Raw genomic sequence first — 20,372 nt, forward strand, 5'->3', positions numbered from 1 at the left:
CAGAGAGATCCTCCAAGAGGCCAAATTCACCTTTCCTGAAGTCCAGTGTAGTTATCTTGCTTCTCATTCTCCTTGTTGCCCCAAGGATCTCACTTTCCACTGTTTCATGGTCACTGCAACCCAACCTGCCTTTGGGCTCCACATTCCCCATCAGCTCCTTGTTGCTGAGAACAAGATTCAGCCTAGCACCTCTCCTCTTTTGCTCCTTTATCAGTTGGAGAGGGCAGTTGTCATCAGTGAACCTCCTGGAATACACATGCTCTACTGTCCTGAGCCTCCAACAGGCTGTCACAACCCAGAAGTGTGTGTGAGGTTTCTTGTAAATTCTTGTCTATCTCAGCAAGATTCACATGTCTATACAGTAGCCTTAACTCCAGAAATTATTTAGCTGTAAAAAGGTGGCTAACAAACTCTCCCACTTCTATAGCAAACTTTCAAACTAGCTCCCAAATCTCACAATAAACTTCAGGTGTTAAGTGGTAGAATATGATTGCTGGGGCAAAACAGGAGAGAAAAAGGTGGAAAAGAGAGAGAAGGAAAGAAAAAGGTCAGTCCTTAGATCCTGCATTGGTCCTGCTGCTGTGGATGGTTTGGATCTGGGGTCCACAGAGACAGTGCTGGGGACCAGTCCCCTTCCTTTTATGGTTTACCTGGTATACGCCTCTCACGTAAAATAGGTTTTTTTGGTGCTGTTTGTGCTGTATTGTTCACATGTGTGCCGTCAGTTATTTAGAGCCCTCCAGGAAATGAGGGAGTTAGTGGACTGTGGTGTCCTGGAGCCCCTTTTGGTGAGGTGTCTGGAACTTGACCCTTGACATAGGTGCACTAAGCATGAGTCTCAAGACAGACTTAAAAGCTTAACAACTTAGGAAGGAAAAGGAAGTTGGTTCAGAACAGGACTGACTGCCCCACCTCTGCAGGACCCTCTCAATCCAATCAGTGCTTTCCTGTTGCGGTGGTTGGAATCCCCCATGAGGGCCAGGGCTTGAGGCTTTTCTTCTCTGCCTGTGGAGGGCTTCATTGGTCTTCCTGGTGGCCTGTAGCAGGCCTCTACTATAAAGTTACCTGTGGTTGCCCTCCCTTTAATCCTCACCCAAAAGCTCTAAGGTAGCTCTTCGTCCATTCCAGGTGGAGTTCCATGCATTCCAGGTGGTCACTGACAGAGAGGTTGACACCTCTTCCTCTTCTCCCCTGCCTGTCCTTCCTGAAGAGACTGTATCCTTCCATTCCAACACTCCAGTCACAGGAGTTGCCACCATATTTCCATGATGCCATTGAGATTGCAGACATGCCTATGTCTCTACTTTATTCCCTATGCTGGACGTGTTAGGATAGATGCATTTAAGTTGGGTCACCTTCTCTCTGGAGTGGCTGGAATCCCTTTGTGCTGCCCTCCAGGTGTTCTCCTGCTGACCTGCAATCTCTCTCCAGACTCTGGGTGTCTCTTGCTGGCTCGGGCACCTGATATAAATAGAATGGCAAGTCATCCCATACCTTATCACTATTAAATAGGATACCTCCCTTCTCCCAATCGTAAATTGTTTAAAGCTGTGTCAATGCTAACACTTTACCAAAGGCCCTCTTTTCTTTTTGAGAGAGGTGATGCTTCTGATCCCATCTGATACCAGCAAGAATGGTGCTATCTTAGCTATCCCGCTGTTTAACAACCCAAAATTTTGGCAGCGACATGAGCCTTAGAGCCACATTAATAGACTCAAACCATTTGTTTCTTTCAATCACTACCAGCACATGGAATAATGGCGGAAAAAATAACCTGTGCCCCTGATTCCTTCACCAGTTGTCCCAAGGCTTTGAAGTCTGTGATGGCCTTTGGACTGACTACATATTGTCATTTCATCACCACTCTCATGGAGGATCAGCAGTGGGTAGTAGTCTGAGCACTGTACCAGGCTGGGAAATTTCCTGGTGACTTCCTTAACCTTGACCCCAGGGGTGCAGCAAACTTCCTTGAAGGGAATATCCTTCCAAACATATTGGACCTTCCATTCCCCTGAGAAGGGAACCATCTACCACTACAACCATTATTTTCTTTCTCATGGAACTGATCTTGTTTTGAGCTCTAGGCCTGTCTGGCCTTGATAACACCTCAGGTGGAGAGGGACCTTCCTCCTCATCATCTGTTGCATGACCTTTCTTACCTGTAACTCTGTAACTATCGTACAGAGAGGCACCCAAAGGGTGGGTGAGATGGGCAAGGAGGCATCTTGGCCTGTTGTCCCAAGCAAGTACTTGCCTCTGTTCATCATTTCATTCTGACCTGCAGGCAGAGGGAGGTTACAGGACCCTTTGATAAGGAAAGATAGAGAGCAAGTAGTTTCTATAGAATAATCTCTACTTTTTTACAGTTATTTCACAGTGATTATTAGGATCTCCAAAGAAACAAATTCAACTTAAGTATGCCAAACTGGGACCTTGAATTTAAAAAAAGCTCAGACTCCCTCATCATTCAATAGGCAGATCTTTTTGAGAATACCGTCCATGACACCTAAAAAGTCTGTCAGATGGAAGGGCAAGGGTGATGTGGAGAACAGTTTTTACCAAGACACTAAATCAATAAATCTAACTAGCACAAACACTCTCTCAAGACATCATTCAGCTCACCTTTTTTAAGCATTTCAGTTGCATGTTACAAACTAAGAGACATTACATTTGAAGAAAAATTTCATTGCAGTTCAGCAGGAGATGAAGTTTGACCTAAATTCCATACTAAGCCTTTACTTAAGCTTACTTCTTGAAGTAGAATCAATATTTATCAGTAACTACTGTCAACTAAACTGGCTTTCTAGTGGTAAAAACACTGACCTATTTTTTAATAGAAGTTTTAGTTTTGTCTGAAAATATAGCAAGCAGAGCACACTTTATAGATAGGATAGACTTTTTATTTCATCTTTAATGATGAAAGAAAACCCACACTTTACTGGTTTAAGATTATATTACAGTGTTTCTTTTTGTTTACCCCTCCCCACTTCTCCCCCTTGCCTTTATCCATCTCTCTTCAAAATTCTTTCTTCAGAGTTATCATCTACCTATTTCAGATGAGCACTTAGATAACTTGTATTTGAAATCTGCAACTTGCATTTTGGACCAGAAGGGCATGTGTTCCTGAAGGTTGTCTCTTCATTTTCCTGCTTTCTTCTTTTCCTCTGCTGTGGATCAAGTGACTTGACAGGATTGTCTGCAAAACTGCCCAGCCTGATTATCAAACTCCTGCTAGAAAATGTAACTGATGCCAAAACAAAGAAATCTAAAAGTTATGATGATCTGAACTGACAGATATAATTTAAAAGACTCAAAATGCGTGCATTCAGTATTGGGAATATGACTGCAAAATGGCTAGTTTTGTAAAGGATGTGGTCTGCCTAATTCTCTTCTGGATTCAGTGACTGCATATACTGGGTTGACCCTGGCTGGATGCCAGGCACCCACCAAAGCTACTGTGTCCTTCCCCTCTGCAGCTGGACAGGGGCAAGAAAATATAAAAAATGGTTCATGCGTTGAGATAAGGACTGGGATTGCTCAACAAATACTGTCATGGGAAAAACAGGCTAGAATTAGATATATTAGTTGAATTTATTAGTAACAAAATCAGAGCAGGATAATGGGGAGTAAAAACAGACCTTAAAAATACCTTCCTCCTTACTCCTCCGTCCTTTCTAGCTCTACCTCCTATCCCCATCAGTGCAGGGAGATAGGGATTAGGGGTTATGGTAGTTCATCACAAGTTTTTTCTTCCACTGCTTAGGGAGAGTTATTCCCCTGCTCCAGCAGGGCGTCCCTCCCACGTGAGACAGTTCTCCATGAACTTCTCCAACATCTCAGTCCATCTCATGGGCAACAGTTCTCTACAAACTGCTGAATGTGGGTCACTGTTCATAGGGCGCAGTCCTTCATGGACAGGCTACTCTAGTGTGGGTCCCCTGCAGGATTGCATCTTAACAGGAAACCTGCTCCAGCATGGGCTCCTCTCTCCACAGGTGTGCAGGTCCCTGCCAGGACCCTGCTCTAGCACAGGTTTCTCACGGGGTGACAGCTTCCTTTCAGGCATACATCTGCTCCAGCCTGGTGCTCGTCCACCAGCTGCAGGTGGATCTCTGCATCCCCATGAACCTTCATAGGCTGCAGGGGCAAAGGTGCCTCGCCATGGGCCACACCACAGGCTGCAGGGGAATCTCAGCTCTGGTGCATGAAACACCTCCTCCCTCTCTTTCTCCACTGACCTTGGTGTCTGCAGAGTTGTTCCTCTCATGTGTTCTCACCCCGCTGTATTCTGCCTGCAGTTACATCTATGGAAATCACATTTTCCCCCCCACCCCTTCTTAAATCTGTTTTCACAGGAGCATTACCATCATTTCTGATTGGCCCAACCTTGGCAGCAATCCCCATCTGCCTGAGAGCCAGCTGGGATTAGTTCTACAGGGGGTGGAGGAAGTTTCCAGCAGCTTCTCACAGAAGCCATCTCTGTAGCCACCCCCTTTCCCAATACCACAACCTGGCATAATAAAATAAATGTTATTAATAAAAAAAACCCAAAACATATATCAATTTATAGTTGAGGTGGCAGGCAGCTAGTCTGTTCCTTTGCCTGTATAGGTAACTTGCACAGTTTGGGATAGATAGCATTTCATTTTTATTTCCTCATTTTAGCACTGAAAAATATTTATGCTGTAGTAGGTACAGTATTTACACAGCATGTTACTAACTATGCTTAGCATAAAGTCATGAGGATGTATAGTGCATGTACCTTGCATAGATAATTTGTGCTTAGAGATAGAGAAAGCAATTTCTAACTCCAGGGGTTTCCTTCTCAGTTTTTGCTCCATTTCCTAAATACATTTCAAAATACATACAGAGCACTTGCATCCAGATAAGCTGTGCTAAATATTAATAGCCTACCCAACTAACCTGAATATGACATCCCTAGAATAGTGGTGTTAGTTTAAAAACAACAACATAAAAACCAAAAAATATACCCTCACAAAAAAAACCAAACCAAACCAAAACAAAAAACCAACAAAAAAACCCCAAAAAAAATCCCAAAAAAAAACCAAAAAAACAAATGAAACCAAACTCAAGTAAATGGAATGTTATAGAATTGTGTTTGGGCAGGGATTGTTCTGCTACCTTTTTCTTCCACTGCGCACATGCACAGCTTGATAAAATCTGAGAGTAGTTTTATGTGCTTAGTATTGCAATAATTCATGCCTTAATCTATTCATTTGTAATGCACGGAACATAACTGAACAGAAATAATGCTCTGTTGCCTTTCAGAATAGCAGGTAACAGACAACTGATTAGGTTGACAACAACCTTCTTTGCAGCACCTTTTAAGTAAATGCAAAATGTAAATATATTAAAAGGGTAAGGGAAGGAAATATTCCCAACATAGAAGCAAAGACTGAGAAATACCCTGACCTAATTTGAAGAAGTATGAACTGCCTGTAAGTATGAACTTTGTTTAGAAGCCTTCCAAAATCCAAGCTGCTTACATAAGACTCTCTGAAAAATAATTATTTTTAACTGCTGAGTACAATTTTTTTGTTGGTGGTGAAAGTGGTGAAGCCACTTTGAGAGTATTCTATAAAAGCGGACAAGCAGGTCTAAAAATCAGTCTGGTCTTCTCAGAACTCACACTTAAAAGTGTCCCTTAAAAAAATAAATTATTTGAAGTTCTGATCGTATCTGTGTGTGAGAGGATGCAGCTGCTGTAGAGTGTCCTGTTCTGGCTTTTTTGTATGTGAGAGAAGTAAGCATAAATATGTATTTTATAATGGGTACATTAGTCAACTGTTTGTAAAATGGTGTATTGGAAAAGATGAAGACTTCATTAACAGCAGAGGTGCCACAAGAGGGTGCTGTATCTGTGATTTTCACAGCTACAAAATTTGTACAGGTCTGACAAGTCACTTGGTCTGAATGGGTCTCTGAAATTTGAGGGCATTAAGCATACAGACATCCATGTCTCTTGCACTTAACTTTGCCTCTATGTCTTCAACTTGCACCCTGGCTCTTGGAACAAACAGGCTCTGAGGTGAGAGCACCCTGCAGTAGACTGAAACTGGTAACTACTTGGTATTCTCCCTTCAGGTCACAAATAAACAGGAAAACACCATGTCTGGGTAGGTTAATGCCTAAAATCCCAACTCAGTGTCTAAGAATTGCTGCTTTCAGTAAGATAATGGCCATTTATTGCACTAATTTAAGCACAGTAGTTTGTCTAGTAAACCACAAAGCCCTTACTATTTTCATACATAGTGAGAACCATGACTAATGTTTTTCAACTACTTACTCAGGTAAAAATTGCAATAAAGATGCTTTCAAACATTAGGTGTTCTTCTACAAGAGGTCATCTATATTGCAGGAATAAAAAAAAAAAAAGCATGACACACTAAAAAGAATCCAAGTGTGACAGCACATGGAGATGTCTCCATTTGGACAAGACTCAAATCTTTCTTACAGAAACTATCTGAAGTTTTTATAACATTAAGCTGAAAAGGGACGTCTTGTATAACACGATATGAAGTACTTTTTGAAAAACACCTTGGTGGTAAAAAAGGACTTTAACCTTAAATTCTGTGAGCTAAGTGACTGACTGGGCATTTGGAATTTTCTTCTAATCTTCATCAAAAAAGATGAGAAAAATACATATTAGGAATAGTTTGATCAAAAGCTTTAAAGCAATTGCACTGACAGGCACTGAGGTGCCCACCAGCACTGGGAAAGAGAAGGTCCAACTGCAAGAGTAAGTTTTCAAAAATAAGGAGATGTCTATCAACCTTGCATTCAGTACCTTAAATCACTGGTTGACTCACACTTGACTGCAATTTGTACACTTTGTACATGAAAGCTCTAAGTTCAAAGTCAGTATGATGCCACTTAAGCTTTATTTCTGAAGTTTTTCATTCAATTAAATTTTGTATATTGCATCGCCACCACTACCTTTTTCTTTTCTCCCATTTTTCAGCTTGGTGGCCAATGCATACAGTAAGAAATAAGAAAAGTTTCTCATAAGTCATCAGTGCTCTGGTGAGGTCAACAAGGATACAAACACAGAACCTACAACTCGATGAAAATCCAGCAGTGAGACAGGGGTAGTGTCATGTATGGAACTTCATCATGCATGTTCCTGCCTCTTCTAGGAAAATGACGTTATTTTTAACAAAGCTGTAAATTACTTAATCTTGTAATAGCAGGTGTGCCCATCTCAGGGTCTGACAGAGTAAATATTAAAATTTAGAAAATAAATTATTCTGTGTGACCCTTGCCAGGATTTTCAAAAGCAGGCTCTTACTAAAAGGAGAATTTTAACTTCATAGAGTGAAGGGCTTAAAAAGTTAACAGTTTTTGCAAATTACATCTTGTATGTCTTTTACAGAGCCATGATTAAAAAATTGAGTAGTAATCCAGCTCTTAAAAATATGTTGGTTTGATTTAATAATCAATTTAATAATTAAAATCCTGTCTCATAGCCTTGCTATCCTTCAGGGAAATTTCTGTATGTGTCATTCAGAAAATTACTCTGGCAAAGCCTCACCCTGAAGAATGGCACTCTCAATCTGTAGCAGTATTTCTGGGAGAGATTTTTCTAGACTGACAGTAATGAAGTTTTCTGGTGGACTGGGTGGCTCTAGAGTATCAAACTGAGAATGGAGAAGTTCAAGTGGCATAAAATGACCTCTCCGCTTCTCCAGGCGGCCAGCAATGATGTCCTTAGGTCCATCCAAATGAACAAAGAGGATCTTCAGTGCTGGGTTTTCTCCTGGTTTTTCTGGCCGGTTGCTTTCAATTGCAGATGCTCCACCAATTAACACACGCCTGTACATCTTCTTCAGTGCGGAACAGGCCAGAATTGTATCTTGTCTAGATGTGTCTTCTCTATCAAAAATCAAAAAAAAAAAAACAGACCAAAAAACTTTACATATCTACATCTGGTATAACAAAAATGGCTTGTTAGTTCTGCGGAACAAGATAGACATGCCCTAGCTCCTCAAGAAGGCCAGCCATGGGAGTAGTGGCATTTTGACAGTGGTATTTGAGTGATTTTGACAGGATTTTGAAACCAAATTTCCAGTCCAGATGTGATTTCCAAATGTGATTTGAAAGTGAGGCCAAGCTAGCCAACCTTTTGTTAAAATCTTAGTCTTAGGGACCTTTTCTGTTAGCCACCATTCTTTCCTAAATTAAATTCAATTCTAGCACAAGGAAGTGTCAAGCTCATTTCTTTAATTGCTAAGAACAGGAACTAAATATCCATAGTGTCATGGTTTGACATGGAAGTAAATTTTTCAAGAAGTTGAGTCAAACCAATCAGTGGTCAGGTTTGGATATTGGCACCTGGAGTGACCAATGAAGGCATGGACACGCCTCTGAGAACACGGGGTTAAAAGCAAGAACTCCCAGGGGAACTGTCTCTTTGGTTCCGGTCGTCGGAGAGTGCAGTGCAGACTCTCCCCTGCCCGGCCACGGGCTGCGTGCGGGAGGGGAAGCCACGTGGCCTGGTCCAGGTAGGCCGAGGGGCTGAAGGACTGGAACTGAGCCAGATCCTGAGGATGGAAGGGTGGAGAGAAGCAGAGATGCCTTTGTCCCCCCAACCCAGAGGGAAAGAGACAGAGAGCCTGACAGCACCTGGAAATTTGCTGGCAGAGGAGAAGGAGAAGGGGCGGGGGGGAAGATGCCCAGTGTGGGAGTCGAGAGTTCTGGGCAGAGATTTCAGCCATCTGGGGAGTCTGAACTTTTAACCCTATCCTGGGAAATGAAGGCTTTGTAAAATATTACTCCTCCTCAATTTATAGTAGAAGAGAGACAGTCCAGGACCTGAGATGTTAAAAGAAGAAATTTTTAAGTAGGAGGAGATGATGGAGTAGCTTTTAGCTAGACTTTTCTTGTTAGCCATAGACTGAACCAAATTCTCCTGCAACAGAGACTGCATTTATAAGGAGATGCAGTAGTGAACCAAAGAAACCTGCTTCAGCAACTACCAGCACTATAATGGGAAGAACAGAAAAAAGCTGAGGAGGGAATGGTGATGCCCTCTGTCTTCAAGAAGATGATGATCTCTGTTCTTGAACCCTTGGCCCCAGGGGAAAATGGGGGGGACTGTAGTCCCAAGATGAGAAGCTGAACTGTTGTCTCTTTTAGTCCGTGGCAAAGCATCCTTAAAGGAGCACTATGAGCAATCTGTCCATGCATAGTAGTGAGAGCACTGTAACATAGAAAGGAGAGTGTCATACTAACAGATTTTCTCTGGGCGGTTGCCATGTGTAACATGGAAACACAGGAGGTAGCAACTGTGTTTTCTAAAAGGTTTATGGTACCAGAGAGACTCCTCTGTCCCTTAATAGACTGAGTCTTAATTATCTGAAGGGTGGCAACTTAATCAGGAATCCCGGGTGATGTCTCACTGTAGTTGTTTTAAAAACTGGGTGGGAGGAGTGCTTTAGAGGGTCTTCATCCTGGATTTAGTGTGTGTGTCTTATACAGTAGTAGTAGTTTAATAAAGTTTTTTTTTTTCATTTGTTATTAAGCTTAAGCCTGCTCTACTCTGTTCCTGATAACATCTCACAGCATTTCTATTAAGAAAGTGTATTTTCATAGAAGCGCTAGCATTGCGCCAGTGTCAAACCATAACACATAGAAACACCTATCCCTTCTCTATAAAATTACTATACTATTCTCTCTAAGGGTAAGTGGCTGATAAGCAATACAGACCACTGTTCCTAAATACACAATATTTTCAACACCTGCTGTCACTGTCTCAGATTTAACTGTAATTTATGTTTCCTGCAACTCATTGGTAACATTGCATCTATATTCACTTCAGCTTAAACAAGGGATTGCAGGTCAGTGAATGCATTGCATATGTATTTTCTGCTGACAAGGTTTCTTCAAATAAAGCATTTAACTCTGGATGTGTCTGTTCCACCAAAAAGCAAATGCAGAATTAGTTGTCTCTATGAAGAGTGAATAACATTCCTGACTGAGAAAATATATTTTGTAATAAAATTAAAATCAGGTATACACCTATTTAAAAATCATCCTACAGTCATCAGATTTTGGTTCAAAGGGAAGTAAGAACTTCTAATACTTACCATTATCACCTAGGTAAGTCAGTGACAGCCTCCGATACTAATAATTAAACATTGGCATTAGGCTCTTAAAATATAGTTGATTTTGTAAAGCTTCCAGACTGGGCAGTGGCATTGAGCTATCACATAACCAGAAGCATGGATCCAGCAAATCAATCCAGACAAATTTCTCAGTGAGAAATGAGGTATGCTCACCTAATGTGCACAAGCAAGTGTAAAGCTTGGCTAAACAGTCCCTGCCCTCCCAACCTTTTCCTTTTCTGGGACACACTCCAGTCCCTTCATCATCCCTTCATCACATGCTCTCCAGTATGTCCATCCCTCTCTCATAATGAGGAGCCCAGAACTGACACAGCAGTTCAGGTGTGGTTTCACCAGTGCAAAAGGGGAGGGGAAGGATCACCTCCTTTGACCTTCTGGTAGTACTTGGTCTAATATAGCCCAGGATGCAGGATTTTGCTGGCCTGCCTTGCCAGAAGAGCACATTGCTGCCATATATCCAACTGTGGCTGTCCACCACAGCTTCTTCAGGCCCTTTTCTGCTGAGTGCCCCTCAGTATCTGTACCAGTGCTTAGGGTTGTTCCTTCCCAGGGGCAGGATTTGAATTTTTAAAGGGTTCCTAACAATCCGTTTCTACAGCCTTTCAAGGTCCCGCTTGCATCAGTTACTCCTCCCATTTTGGTGTCATCTGCAAATTAGCAGAGTACACTCAAACAAACAAACAGTGTCAAACAAACTTGACACAGCATCTTATTCAAAATAACAGTATTTTATCCTATTGTTATTGGTGTATTCTGTGGTTATGTTCTTTGTAAGTAGCTAATGTCAGGCTTATTAATTAACTGGATCCTTGAAATTATTTTTACACAGATAGCAGAAAAACAACCATCATTAGCAACAATTTCCCACTTTATTTCTCAGGGATTAGCTCACCACCAGCAATTACCGTGACAAGTTTAGATTAGCAAAAATAGAATGATTTTACTACCTGCAGAATTTCTTTACAATACCACTTAGATTTCTGCTTTGCATTGCAGTGGGGAAAAACACTTCTGGTATTTCTGTCTTTAGCTAAAACGTTTTAAAACTAGATATTCTCTTACCTCCTTAGTATATCATGCAATGCACAAAGCCAAGGAATCCTGTCCTAGAAAGAAAACAAGTTAGTTAAAAATTCTTCAGAAATTAATTTGAAACAATTGCTTCTAGCATCTCAGATATTTGACTAGACGTAAATATTAGCATTAAACTGTACAGCAAGTTCAGTTTTGAATCTCTCTCTTCCTACATAGATATGCTCCCACTGCCTGAAGGCTAATAAGAAGTGCTAGGCATATTATGAATAAGATGCTTTTAGTGGAATAATAGTTTTTATATTACAGGTCCCTACAAGTATATGATGGAAGTAATATGTATGCAAATGCAGCATACACCTTGTAAACCTCTGAAGGACAGTCAACTTATTTCTTGCTTCTATTATACTATTCAAATGTACACCTAGAGTTGTTATTTCTTTTCCCTGATATAGTGTCATACACACACCCCATCCCCATTTTGGATCCAAGTTGAAGCTTTCAGTAACAGATCTAAATTTAGTTATCTGCAATAATTATATTTATGTCAGTAGCACTCACAAACAGATATAACCACAACTACAATTTCTCAAAACTTTTGTCCATTACTTAGACAAACACGAGTGATCAATCAGATGCTTACTTAATATGAAATTTTAAGCTGCTGCAAACTTCAGTCATGCCTAATGACCACTAAACAGCTGCTCCCAATTAATGTTCCAATGCTGTTACTGCTGGGTGAGCACAACAAATGATAACATGGGCAAATAAATGCAACAATTTTTTGCTGCTGTCATTACATAGTAACTTCCCCTAGGCATTCAAGAAGGCCCTCACAGTTTTGTACCTCTCATTTTTCAGAAGAGATGCTTTCCTCTTGCTGAGCACCACACACCAGTGGTTTAGTCATTCAAGTGTATAATGCTGCTACAGGCAACATACACGCTTCCAACCACTAGTGAAAGACTCAAGTTTTTAACCAGAATCTAGAATTTTTTTTCAGTTTAAATTGGCTAAGGACATCTCCCAAAAGATTTGAGGGACTAAAAGAAAAAAAAAAAAAAGTGGAAGCCTTGCCAAAAAAAAAAAAAAAAAAAATAGGAAAAAGGGTAGGAGCTTTGCAAAATTTTTCAATTCCAGCTAGATTCTTAAAGTCTTTTTCAAAATATCCTATTACTGCATCTTGCCCTGTTTCTAGACTCCATATGCTTTTAGATTGATTTCATATGTTCACCAGGATTGTTTAGTTTATATTCTTTGTTTAAAAGTCTTTATCTACAGTCATAAGTGTATTTTTCTCCAGAAGTAGTGGACATTAACTTTTTTTATTCTTCCTGATTCTGTACAGGAAAAGTGGCTTTAACTGTAAAACTACTGTCCTAATTGATGGCAAATGGAAAAATTCTTTTTTTCAAGCTGTACCATTATGCTATTAGTACTTCAAGCATTGTCAGCCCATCAAGGGATGGGACTGTCCCGCTCTGCTCTGCACTGGGGCAGCCTCACCTTTGTGTGCAGTTTTGGGCACCACAATATAATAAGAATATATATATATATTAGAGAGCATCCAACATCCAAAGGAGGGCCTTGAGGATGCTGAGGGGCCTTGAGGGGAAGCTGTATGAGGAGTGGCTGAAGCCACTTGATTTGTTCCGCCTGCAGAAGAGGAGATGGAGGACAGACCTCATTGCAGTTACAACTTCATTGTGAGAGGAAGAGGAGGGGCAGGCACTGATCTCTTCTCTGTGGCAATCCACTGATCGCCAGGGAATGGCCTGAAGTTGTGTCAGGGGAGATTAACATTAGATATCAGAAAAAGGCCCCACCCCAGAGGGTGGATGGGCACTGGTACAGGCTTCCCAGGGAAGTGGTCACAGCCCCAGCCTAACAAGAGTTACAAAGCATTTGGTCAGCATTCTCAGGCACATGCTGCAATTCAGAATCATGGAAACATTAGGCTTGGAAAAGACCTTCAGGATCATCAAGTCCAACCTTTGACTCAATACCACCATGCTAATTAAACCATAGCTCATAACCAAGTGTCTACTTTTTTTTAAACACTTCTAGGGATGGTGACTACACCACTTTTCTGAGCAGCCAATTCCAATGCTTAGCCACTCTTTCAGTAATGACATTTTTCCCAATACTCAACTTGAACCTCCCCTAGCAAAGCCTGAAACTATTTTCCCTTGTCCTAGTCCGTGTTACCTGGGAGAAGAAGCTGACTCCCATCTCACCACCTTTCTGGTAATTGTAGAGACTGATAAGGTGTCCCCTGAGCCTCCTTTTCTCTGGGGTAAAAACACCCCTACCTCCCTCATCTGCTCCTCACAGGACTTAGGTTCCAGATCCTTCACCAGCTCCTTTGCCTTCTCTGGACTGACTCCAGCACCTCAATATCCTTCCTGAATTAAGAGGCCCAGAACTGGACACAGCACTCACGGTGTAGCCTCGCCAGTGTGAGATACAGGTACAGGAGGGACAATCACTGCCCTGATTTTGCTGACCACATAGAGGCCAGGATGCCACTGGCCTTCTTGGCCACCTGAGTGTGTGCTGACTCATGTTCACCTGCTGCCTACCAGCACTCCCAGGCCCTTTTCTGCTGGACAGCTTTCTAGCCTCTCTGCCCCAAGCCTGTAGTCCTGCCTGGGGCTGTTGTGACTCAAGGGCAGGATCTGGCACTTCACCTTATTGAAACTTATATGATTGACCTCAGCCCATTGATCCAGCCTGTCTGGACCCCACTGCAGAGCCTTCCTGCCCTCCAGCAGATCAACACTTCCATCCAAATTGGTGTCACCTGCAGACTTACTGAATGCAGTCAATCCCCTCCATATCATTAATAAAGAAGTTAACCAGAATTGGCCATGATGCTGATCCCTGTAACTCCATTCACCAACAACCTCTGGGCCTGACAATCCAGCCACTTCTTAACCAGCGAACAATGCACTCATCCTAGACATAAGAAGCCCATTTCTCTAGGAGGATTCTTTGGGAAATGGCATCAAAGGCTTTACTAAAGTTCAGGTAGACTATCCACAGCATTTCCCTCATCCACTAGTTCACCTGGATATAGAAGGATGTAAAGTTACCTTTCCCAAACCCCTGCTGGCTGGCTGGCTGGATGCAGTGTTTGTCCTGCACATGCCACACGATCTACTCAATCTGTTCCATAACCTTCCCTGACACTGAGGCCAGACTTACAGGCTCCCTGGATCCTCCTTCCAACCCTTCCTGTAGATGGGCCACATTGGTCAACCTCTAGTTGTCTGGGACCTCCCAAGTTAACCACAAGTGGTGATAAATTATGAAAAGTGATTTGAGAGAAGGCTAACAAATTTTTGGAGTTGTTTTGTGCAGGACCATGCGATAGATTCTGTGGTTCTTGTGGGTCCCTTCCAACTCAGGATATTCTAAGATTCTATGACTCATATCCAAAACTGCAACTCTATGTGTGAACTGTAGAGGGGGAAATTTCTCACAAACCCTGAAGAAGCAGCATACCACTTGCAAACTGACAAGCATTTGATAAACTGCCTTTTTATGCAGAATCTTTTATGACACATGAAGCCTCCCTCACCTTAGCAAATTCAGACCTGTGTTTACAGTCAGATTAGCTATGTAGTAAACTACAATCTACTTCAACAAGATGTGCATGAAATTACAGAGATAAATGTGTGGACAACAATTTTTTCGGGGCTTATTCAAGGTACCTCATCATTTAGTGGTATCCCTTCTTCCATTTTCTTTTTATTCTCTAGAGGATGATAATCATCTGCATCGTAAAATTTCCATCCCAACTAAGAAAAAAATAAATTAATTATAGATCGTTCAGCTAGGTCAGGTGGGGCAACAATGACTTCAGAATTTACAAAGACAACACTTAAGAAATTACAGGCTTCTTGCACCACAGTATGAATCACCGTTTATAGCATAATGATTAGCAAAAACAAAACAAAACAAACAAAAAAAAACACAAAAAACAACAAACAAAAAAAAAAAAAAAAAAAAAAAAAAAAAACCAAAAAACCAACCAAACAAAAACCAACCAACCAAAAAAAAAACAACAAAAAAAAAAACCAACAAAAAAACCCCAACAAAAACCACTAAGGCAGCTTGGTAGCAGCAACAGCCGTTGCATCACGGCACTGGGCCGAAGTCCGTGCAGCCAACACTGCGCCAGCCAGACCCGGCTCGGGGGACCAGCAGCCCGGGGGAAGGCCGTCGGCCCGGCGCAGGGAGGTGCCTGCCCGCCCCGGCTCGCCTCCAAGGCGGCGGCTTCCACACGCTCCTACCTTCTCTGCCAGCCGCGACCCGACCGTGGTCCTGCGGGAAAGCACAAAGGGCCGATTAAGCACCCGCACCCGGACCGCGGGGCTCCGGCAGCGCCGTCGCTGCTCCGCCCCCCGCCTGCCCCCGATACCTACTTTCCTGAGCCGCTGACGCCCATCACCACCACCAGCACCATGGCGGCCCGGCACGCTCTGCCGCGCTCTGCCGCTGCCCCTTTGCCCTCCAGCGCCGCCGCCCCGGCCCGCCCTCGGCCTCCGCCGCGGGAGGTGGGTGCGGGAGGTGGGTGCGGGCCCGCCCACGGGCCCCGGGCGCGGGGCGGCCCCAGCGCGGCCGTGGGGAAGAGGCCGAAGCGCCTCCTCCTGCCCCGCCGCCGCCGACCCGCGCGGCTGCCCGGGACCGTCCGCTGCCCTTCTATGGGAACCCGGGACACCCGTGTCGTGTCCCCGCTCTCTTTCCCCCTAGTCGCTCCTTACCGAGTGCTGAAGTTACCTGATCTTCTCCCGAGCCCTCTTTGTCTCAGGCTTTTCAGTCTGGTTGGGCGTTTCTCTTCCAGCGATTCCTAGCACAGTGTTCACCGTTTGCGGCCTCAGCAACACAGGCGAATTTAATAGAAACAATAATTTCTGCAATGCTTGTTAAAGTGTGCGTTGATGCCCGTTGAATTCTGTATTACCCTTTGGTGATAAAGGTCTGCCTTTAAAATTTAATCAAGGCATCAGCCATGCCGTGACTAACTCCATTTTAGTATTTCTTAAAGCATTGATTCAGTCATACTGAATTACTTACTTGGTGGGAAGGTTGGGAAGGCCCACTGATAGGGTCATCTAGTTCAACACCCTGGCTCAGGCTGGACCCCGTAAAGCACATTAGGATTCTGTCCAGGCGGCTTCTGAGTATCTCCAGAGAGAGAGACTCCACAATCTCTCTGGGCCGCCTGTTCTAGTGCTCAGTCACCTTTGCAGTAAGGAATTTCTTCCTGATGTTCGAGTGGAACTTCCTCTGTTTCAGTCTGTGCCCACTGCCTTATGTCCTATTGCTTAGCACCACTGAGCAGAGCCTGGATCCATCCTCTTGATACCCTCCCTTCAGATACTGACAAACATTGATGACATCCCCTCTCAGCTGTCTTTTTTCGAGGCTGAACAGGCCCAGGTCCCTCAGCCTTTCCCCATGAGAATGACCTAGTCCCTCAGTCATCTTTGTAGCCCTTTGCTGGATCTGCTCCAGGAGCTCCATAAGTCTCTTGTTCTGTGAAGCCTAGAACTGAACATGGCACTCCAGATGTGGCCTCACCAGAGCTGAGAAGAGGGGAAAGATTGTGGAAAATTGTGGAAATTCTCTTAGATAGCAAGTATTCTTACTATTATCATGTGTATATATCTGACCTAGCAACACTTTTAAAGAATCAAGAATTTTTAAAGAATTCTGCAAGAATCAAATGCAGTGATGCTGCTGACCAGCATTGAAGTTTTTCTGTGCAATGGAGAAGCATCTGCTGCACCTGTACGAGCTGCTCCACTTGGTGAGGGTGGCTTCAGGAGGGCATTATGTGTGCCCCCTTCATATTTTTTACATCAATCAAACCTTGGAATAAATTCTCAGAACATTAAGTCTCCCAGTCTGCATGAAATTTTAGTTCCTTTGCATGACACTTCAAATAACATTATGAATGATACATATATCTTTTTTTTTTAATTCTTGCCTGTCTCTGACCATTTAATTGAGATGTGGGATTTCATATGCCTATTTCACATACCTATTAAGAAATTCTTAATGAAGACCTGAACCTTCAATGTTATTAAGCTATTATTGAATCAGGCCAGTTCTCAAATTACTAACAGAATACAATGATATTTAAGGCACCATGTGACTGGATACATATTTTACTGTAATAATTTATGATTTTGCTAAAGTAATTGAATTTGCATGTATCTTTTCCATTTGCTGGCTTATTAATTGTGAGACAGGGAAAAATGCTCAATTTGGATGAGAGTTCCTGGGAGATACAAATGAACAAGCTCAAAAATACCAGCGGTCACTTTGACCCTGGAAGCATCACAATTGCTATTCCCATTCCTAGAATTAGAACTTTTAACTGCTCTGTCACAACAATTCCAGAGGTTTTGCTATCATGAAGAGCAACCGATTAGCCTGCCTACAGTACACGGTCAATGGCTTTTGTTGTAACCAGCTTTAACAAGATTCTCTATTTGATACCTTTTCTTTTCATCATTTATATCCTTGCATTTTGTAAAAAGAGCCATGTTAGACTGGTGTGATGTTATCTCATAGCTATTTTATATCCTTTCTCATGCAGGAAGTTGTGCCAGGAGTTCTCTTTTACTCAATCCCAGGATAACGTAACATGAGCATGCACTGGCAGAGCTTGCATGCACTGTACAGGCAGCAGTGTGTTCTGCAGATGCTGCTGCAGGAAGAAGAAAAAGATCTGGAGAAAGCTGATTGAATTGTGCAAACACAAGAGCCTAGAGGCAATGTGAAGAAGGCAATATCATTCAGACTTTCTGCTTGTGTGGCTGATCTGATTTGTGCAGATATAATTCATGTTAGTAGTCAACTGGAGAGATGACTGGATAAAAATCAGCCAAATTGTTGACTTAACAGCATCAGATTGTATATGCTTTAGTTAAGCATTTAAGATGTGCTTAATTAAGTTGTAGATCCAAAAAACAAATGTGGGTCCTTTTCATGTGAGGGAGGATTTCCCTTTCACTCTGTTGTAGTCACAGGACTATTAAATATTTTTACACTTACCATTTCTTTAATAACAGGGAAGAGTTTTGTATTAGTCTTCATCATTTAGTGATATATATACATCCTAGGAAATTTGTCCTGATGCTTATTCTTTGAGGATCTTTTGCTGGAGGTGGCATGGGTGCCTTCTACCTATCATTTAAATTTATTTTTATTTCTAATGTTGTCAGAATTTAGAACTTGATTCTGAATCTCTGATGTAGTTATATAAAAAATCTTGTATGGTTTCATGAGTTCCAGAGTACATTCATATAGCTGAAACAGGAGACAATGGAATGTAAATGTCTTCGGATGTTTTATTTATTATATTTAGTAATAGTTGAAATTACAATATAATGGTGACTGATGAACATTCTAGAATTGAAAGCCAAAAAACCTCAATAATACCTACCAGAAAATCCATCAAGTACTTTTCAGCCCCAAAAGAATTTTCCAGACACTGTATTTTAAATACTTTTTAAAATGCCATTTTGTATATTTTATGGCTATTAGGAGTATTTTCAGTGCCTTTCTGAGACTTTCTGGTTTGACTAATTGACTAATATTGAATTTATGGAATTCAGTAAAGCTTCATCTTCTATTAAATTAGCTGCCTAATTTTAGAGAAGGGTAATATGAAATATGAATGAGAGAATTTAATTTTTCTGGAGTTATTTCTGTTTGCCCTCACTGTATCTATCTCATTCCCATGGATACTAGGAGATGTCTGTTGTATTCAGAATATTGCCAAATTCAAAGTAGAAAAAAAAACATTCCCATGATAATTCCTAATGGAAACTTATCACAGTATAAAGGTGAACTAATGTAAAAGTGCACAGGCCTCTTAATGGATGCCAGGAGCATCCATTGTCATGGACATCTGCTTCTTGTAACAGTGAGGGCTCAGATTCATTGAGTAATCTGAGCTTCCTGAATCTTAAGGGAAGCAAGACTGTTTTTCAAGCAGCTAAGACCCAAATTTATGGAGTCATTTAGGGGTTCAAATCAAATCCTGAATATGCATTGATAGTAAATACAAGGCAGAGAGTATTAATACAATATGTTCACTCTGAGGAGAGTAGCTGAAAGAACCTATACTGCAGTGTTCTGTTGGTCACAGTTAGTCCCCATGTGAAGAAAATAATCATTAAAATTACAGCTATGTTGATTAGAACATTACCAACAATTTTCAGAATTTGTTTTATGCTATGCAAAGTCAGTCATACTTGTATGGAGTCCTTTCTGAGTAGAATTTAGTGCATAATGGCTTTCTGCACCCAGCAGGATTTGCCAGTACTGAGAAAAAAATCATCAATTTGATAAATGAGCCAAACTTTCAGACATTTGGGATCAGTGAATCAAACTAAAGCTGTTAAATGTTTTTAAAATCACACTAAATATTTATATATATTACCTCATCCTTTTTTTTTTTATGCTGAAATTCAGAGCTGATATTCACAAAATAAAAAAGGAGCATTGTAAATAACTCTTCTTATTTCTCCAGTTTGCAGTACAAACACAAACAAACAAAAATATAGGTAAGAGGAAATAGGAGCGGCTTTTCTTTGTTGCTTGTGACACAAGTATGTTCTCAGTTTGATTCCAAAGTTGAATGACAAAATCATCTGAGCCTAGTTATAGGTAAAAGAGGAATGCAGTACTTCATACCATACTACAACCTGAACATGTCCTAACTCACTAATTTCTGTACAGGGAAGCTTATGAAAACATTTATCTAAAATTTAAATACACATATCTCTAAACAGAGAAGCTATTGTTAAATGATTTAAATTTTCCTAACAACAGCAAAGGGAATACTATGATTTGCTTATAATGGCTAGCTGATTGACTTTCAATGACATTAATGTAGACAAGAAATAGAAAATTAGGTGAGTTTTTTACATGGCTATTCCTTAGGTTTTGAAAGCTTCTTCATTTCATGGACTTGATTTTATTAGTATAATCCTAGTTAAATCTTTCAATAACAACTCCAGGTTTGCATAAATATCCTACCAAATGTAATTTTGTAGAAGAAATCACAGTGTTTTACCACATCAAAATTTCTGAATGTGATGTGACCAAAATCAGTGAATTAGCATAAATACTCCAGAGAAGTGCTCAAAAAAGCAAAATTGTCTGAAACAC

At 41.5% G+C, this 20,372-nt stretch overlaps 1 protein-coding gene across 1 annotated transcript; it reads right to left on the reverse strand.

Moving 5' to 3' along the window:
• Window positions 1-6,883: 6,883 nt before the first annotated feature.
• Window positions 6,884-15,781, reverse strand: IDNK (IDNK gluconokinase). Its single transcript, XM_053932354.1, has 5 exons — window positions 15,608-15,781; window positions 15,476-15,506; window positions 14,894-14,980; window positions 11,208-11,251; window positions 6,884-7,893 (listed from the first exon to the last, which is right to left on the reverse strand). Exons 1-5 carry the CDS (start codon window positions 15,646-15,648, stop codon window positions 7,533-7,535), a joined length of 564 nt encoding a protein of 187 aa, XP_053788329.1. The 5' UTR covers window positions 15,649-15,781; the 3' UTR covers window positions 6,884-7,532.
• Between the last annotated feature and the right edge of the window lie 4,591 nt (window positions 15,782-20,372).

The sequence above is a fragment of the Vidua chalybeata genome, chromosome Z, assembly GCF_026979565.1.
Source record: "Vidua chalybeata isolate OUT-0048 chromosome Z, bVidCha1 merged haplotype, whole genome shotgun sequence".
Taxonomy (NCBI): domain Eukaryota; kingdom Metazoa; phylum Chordata; class Aves; order Passeriformes; family Viduidae; genus Vidua; species Vidua chalybeata.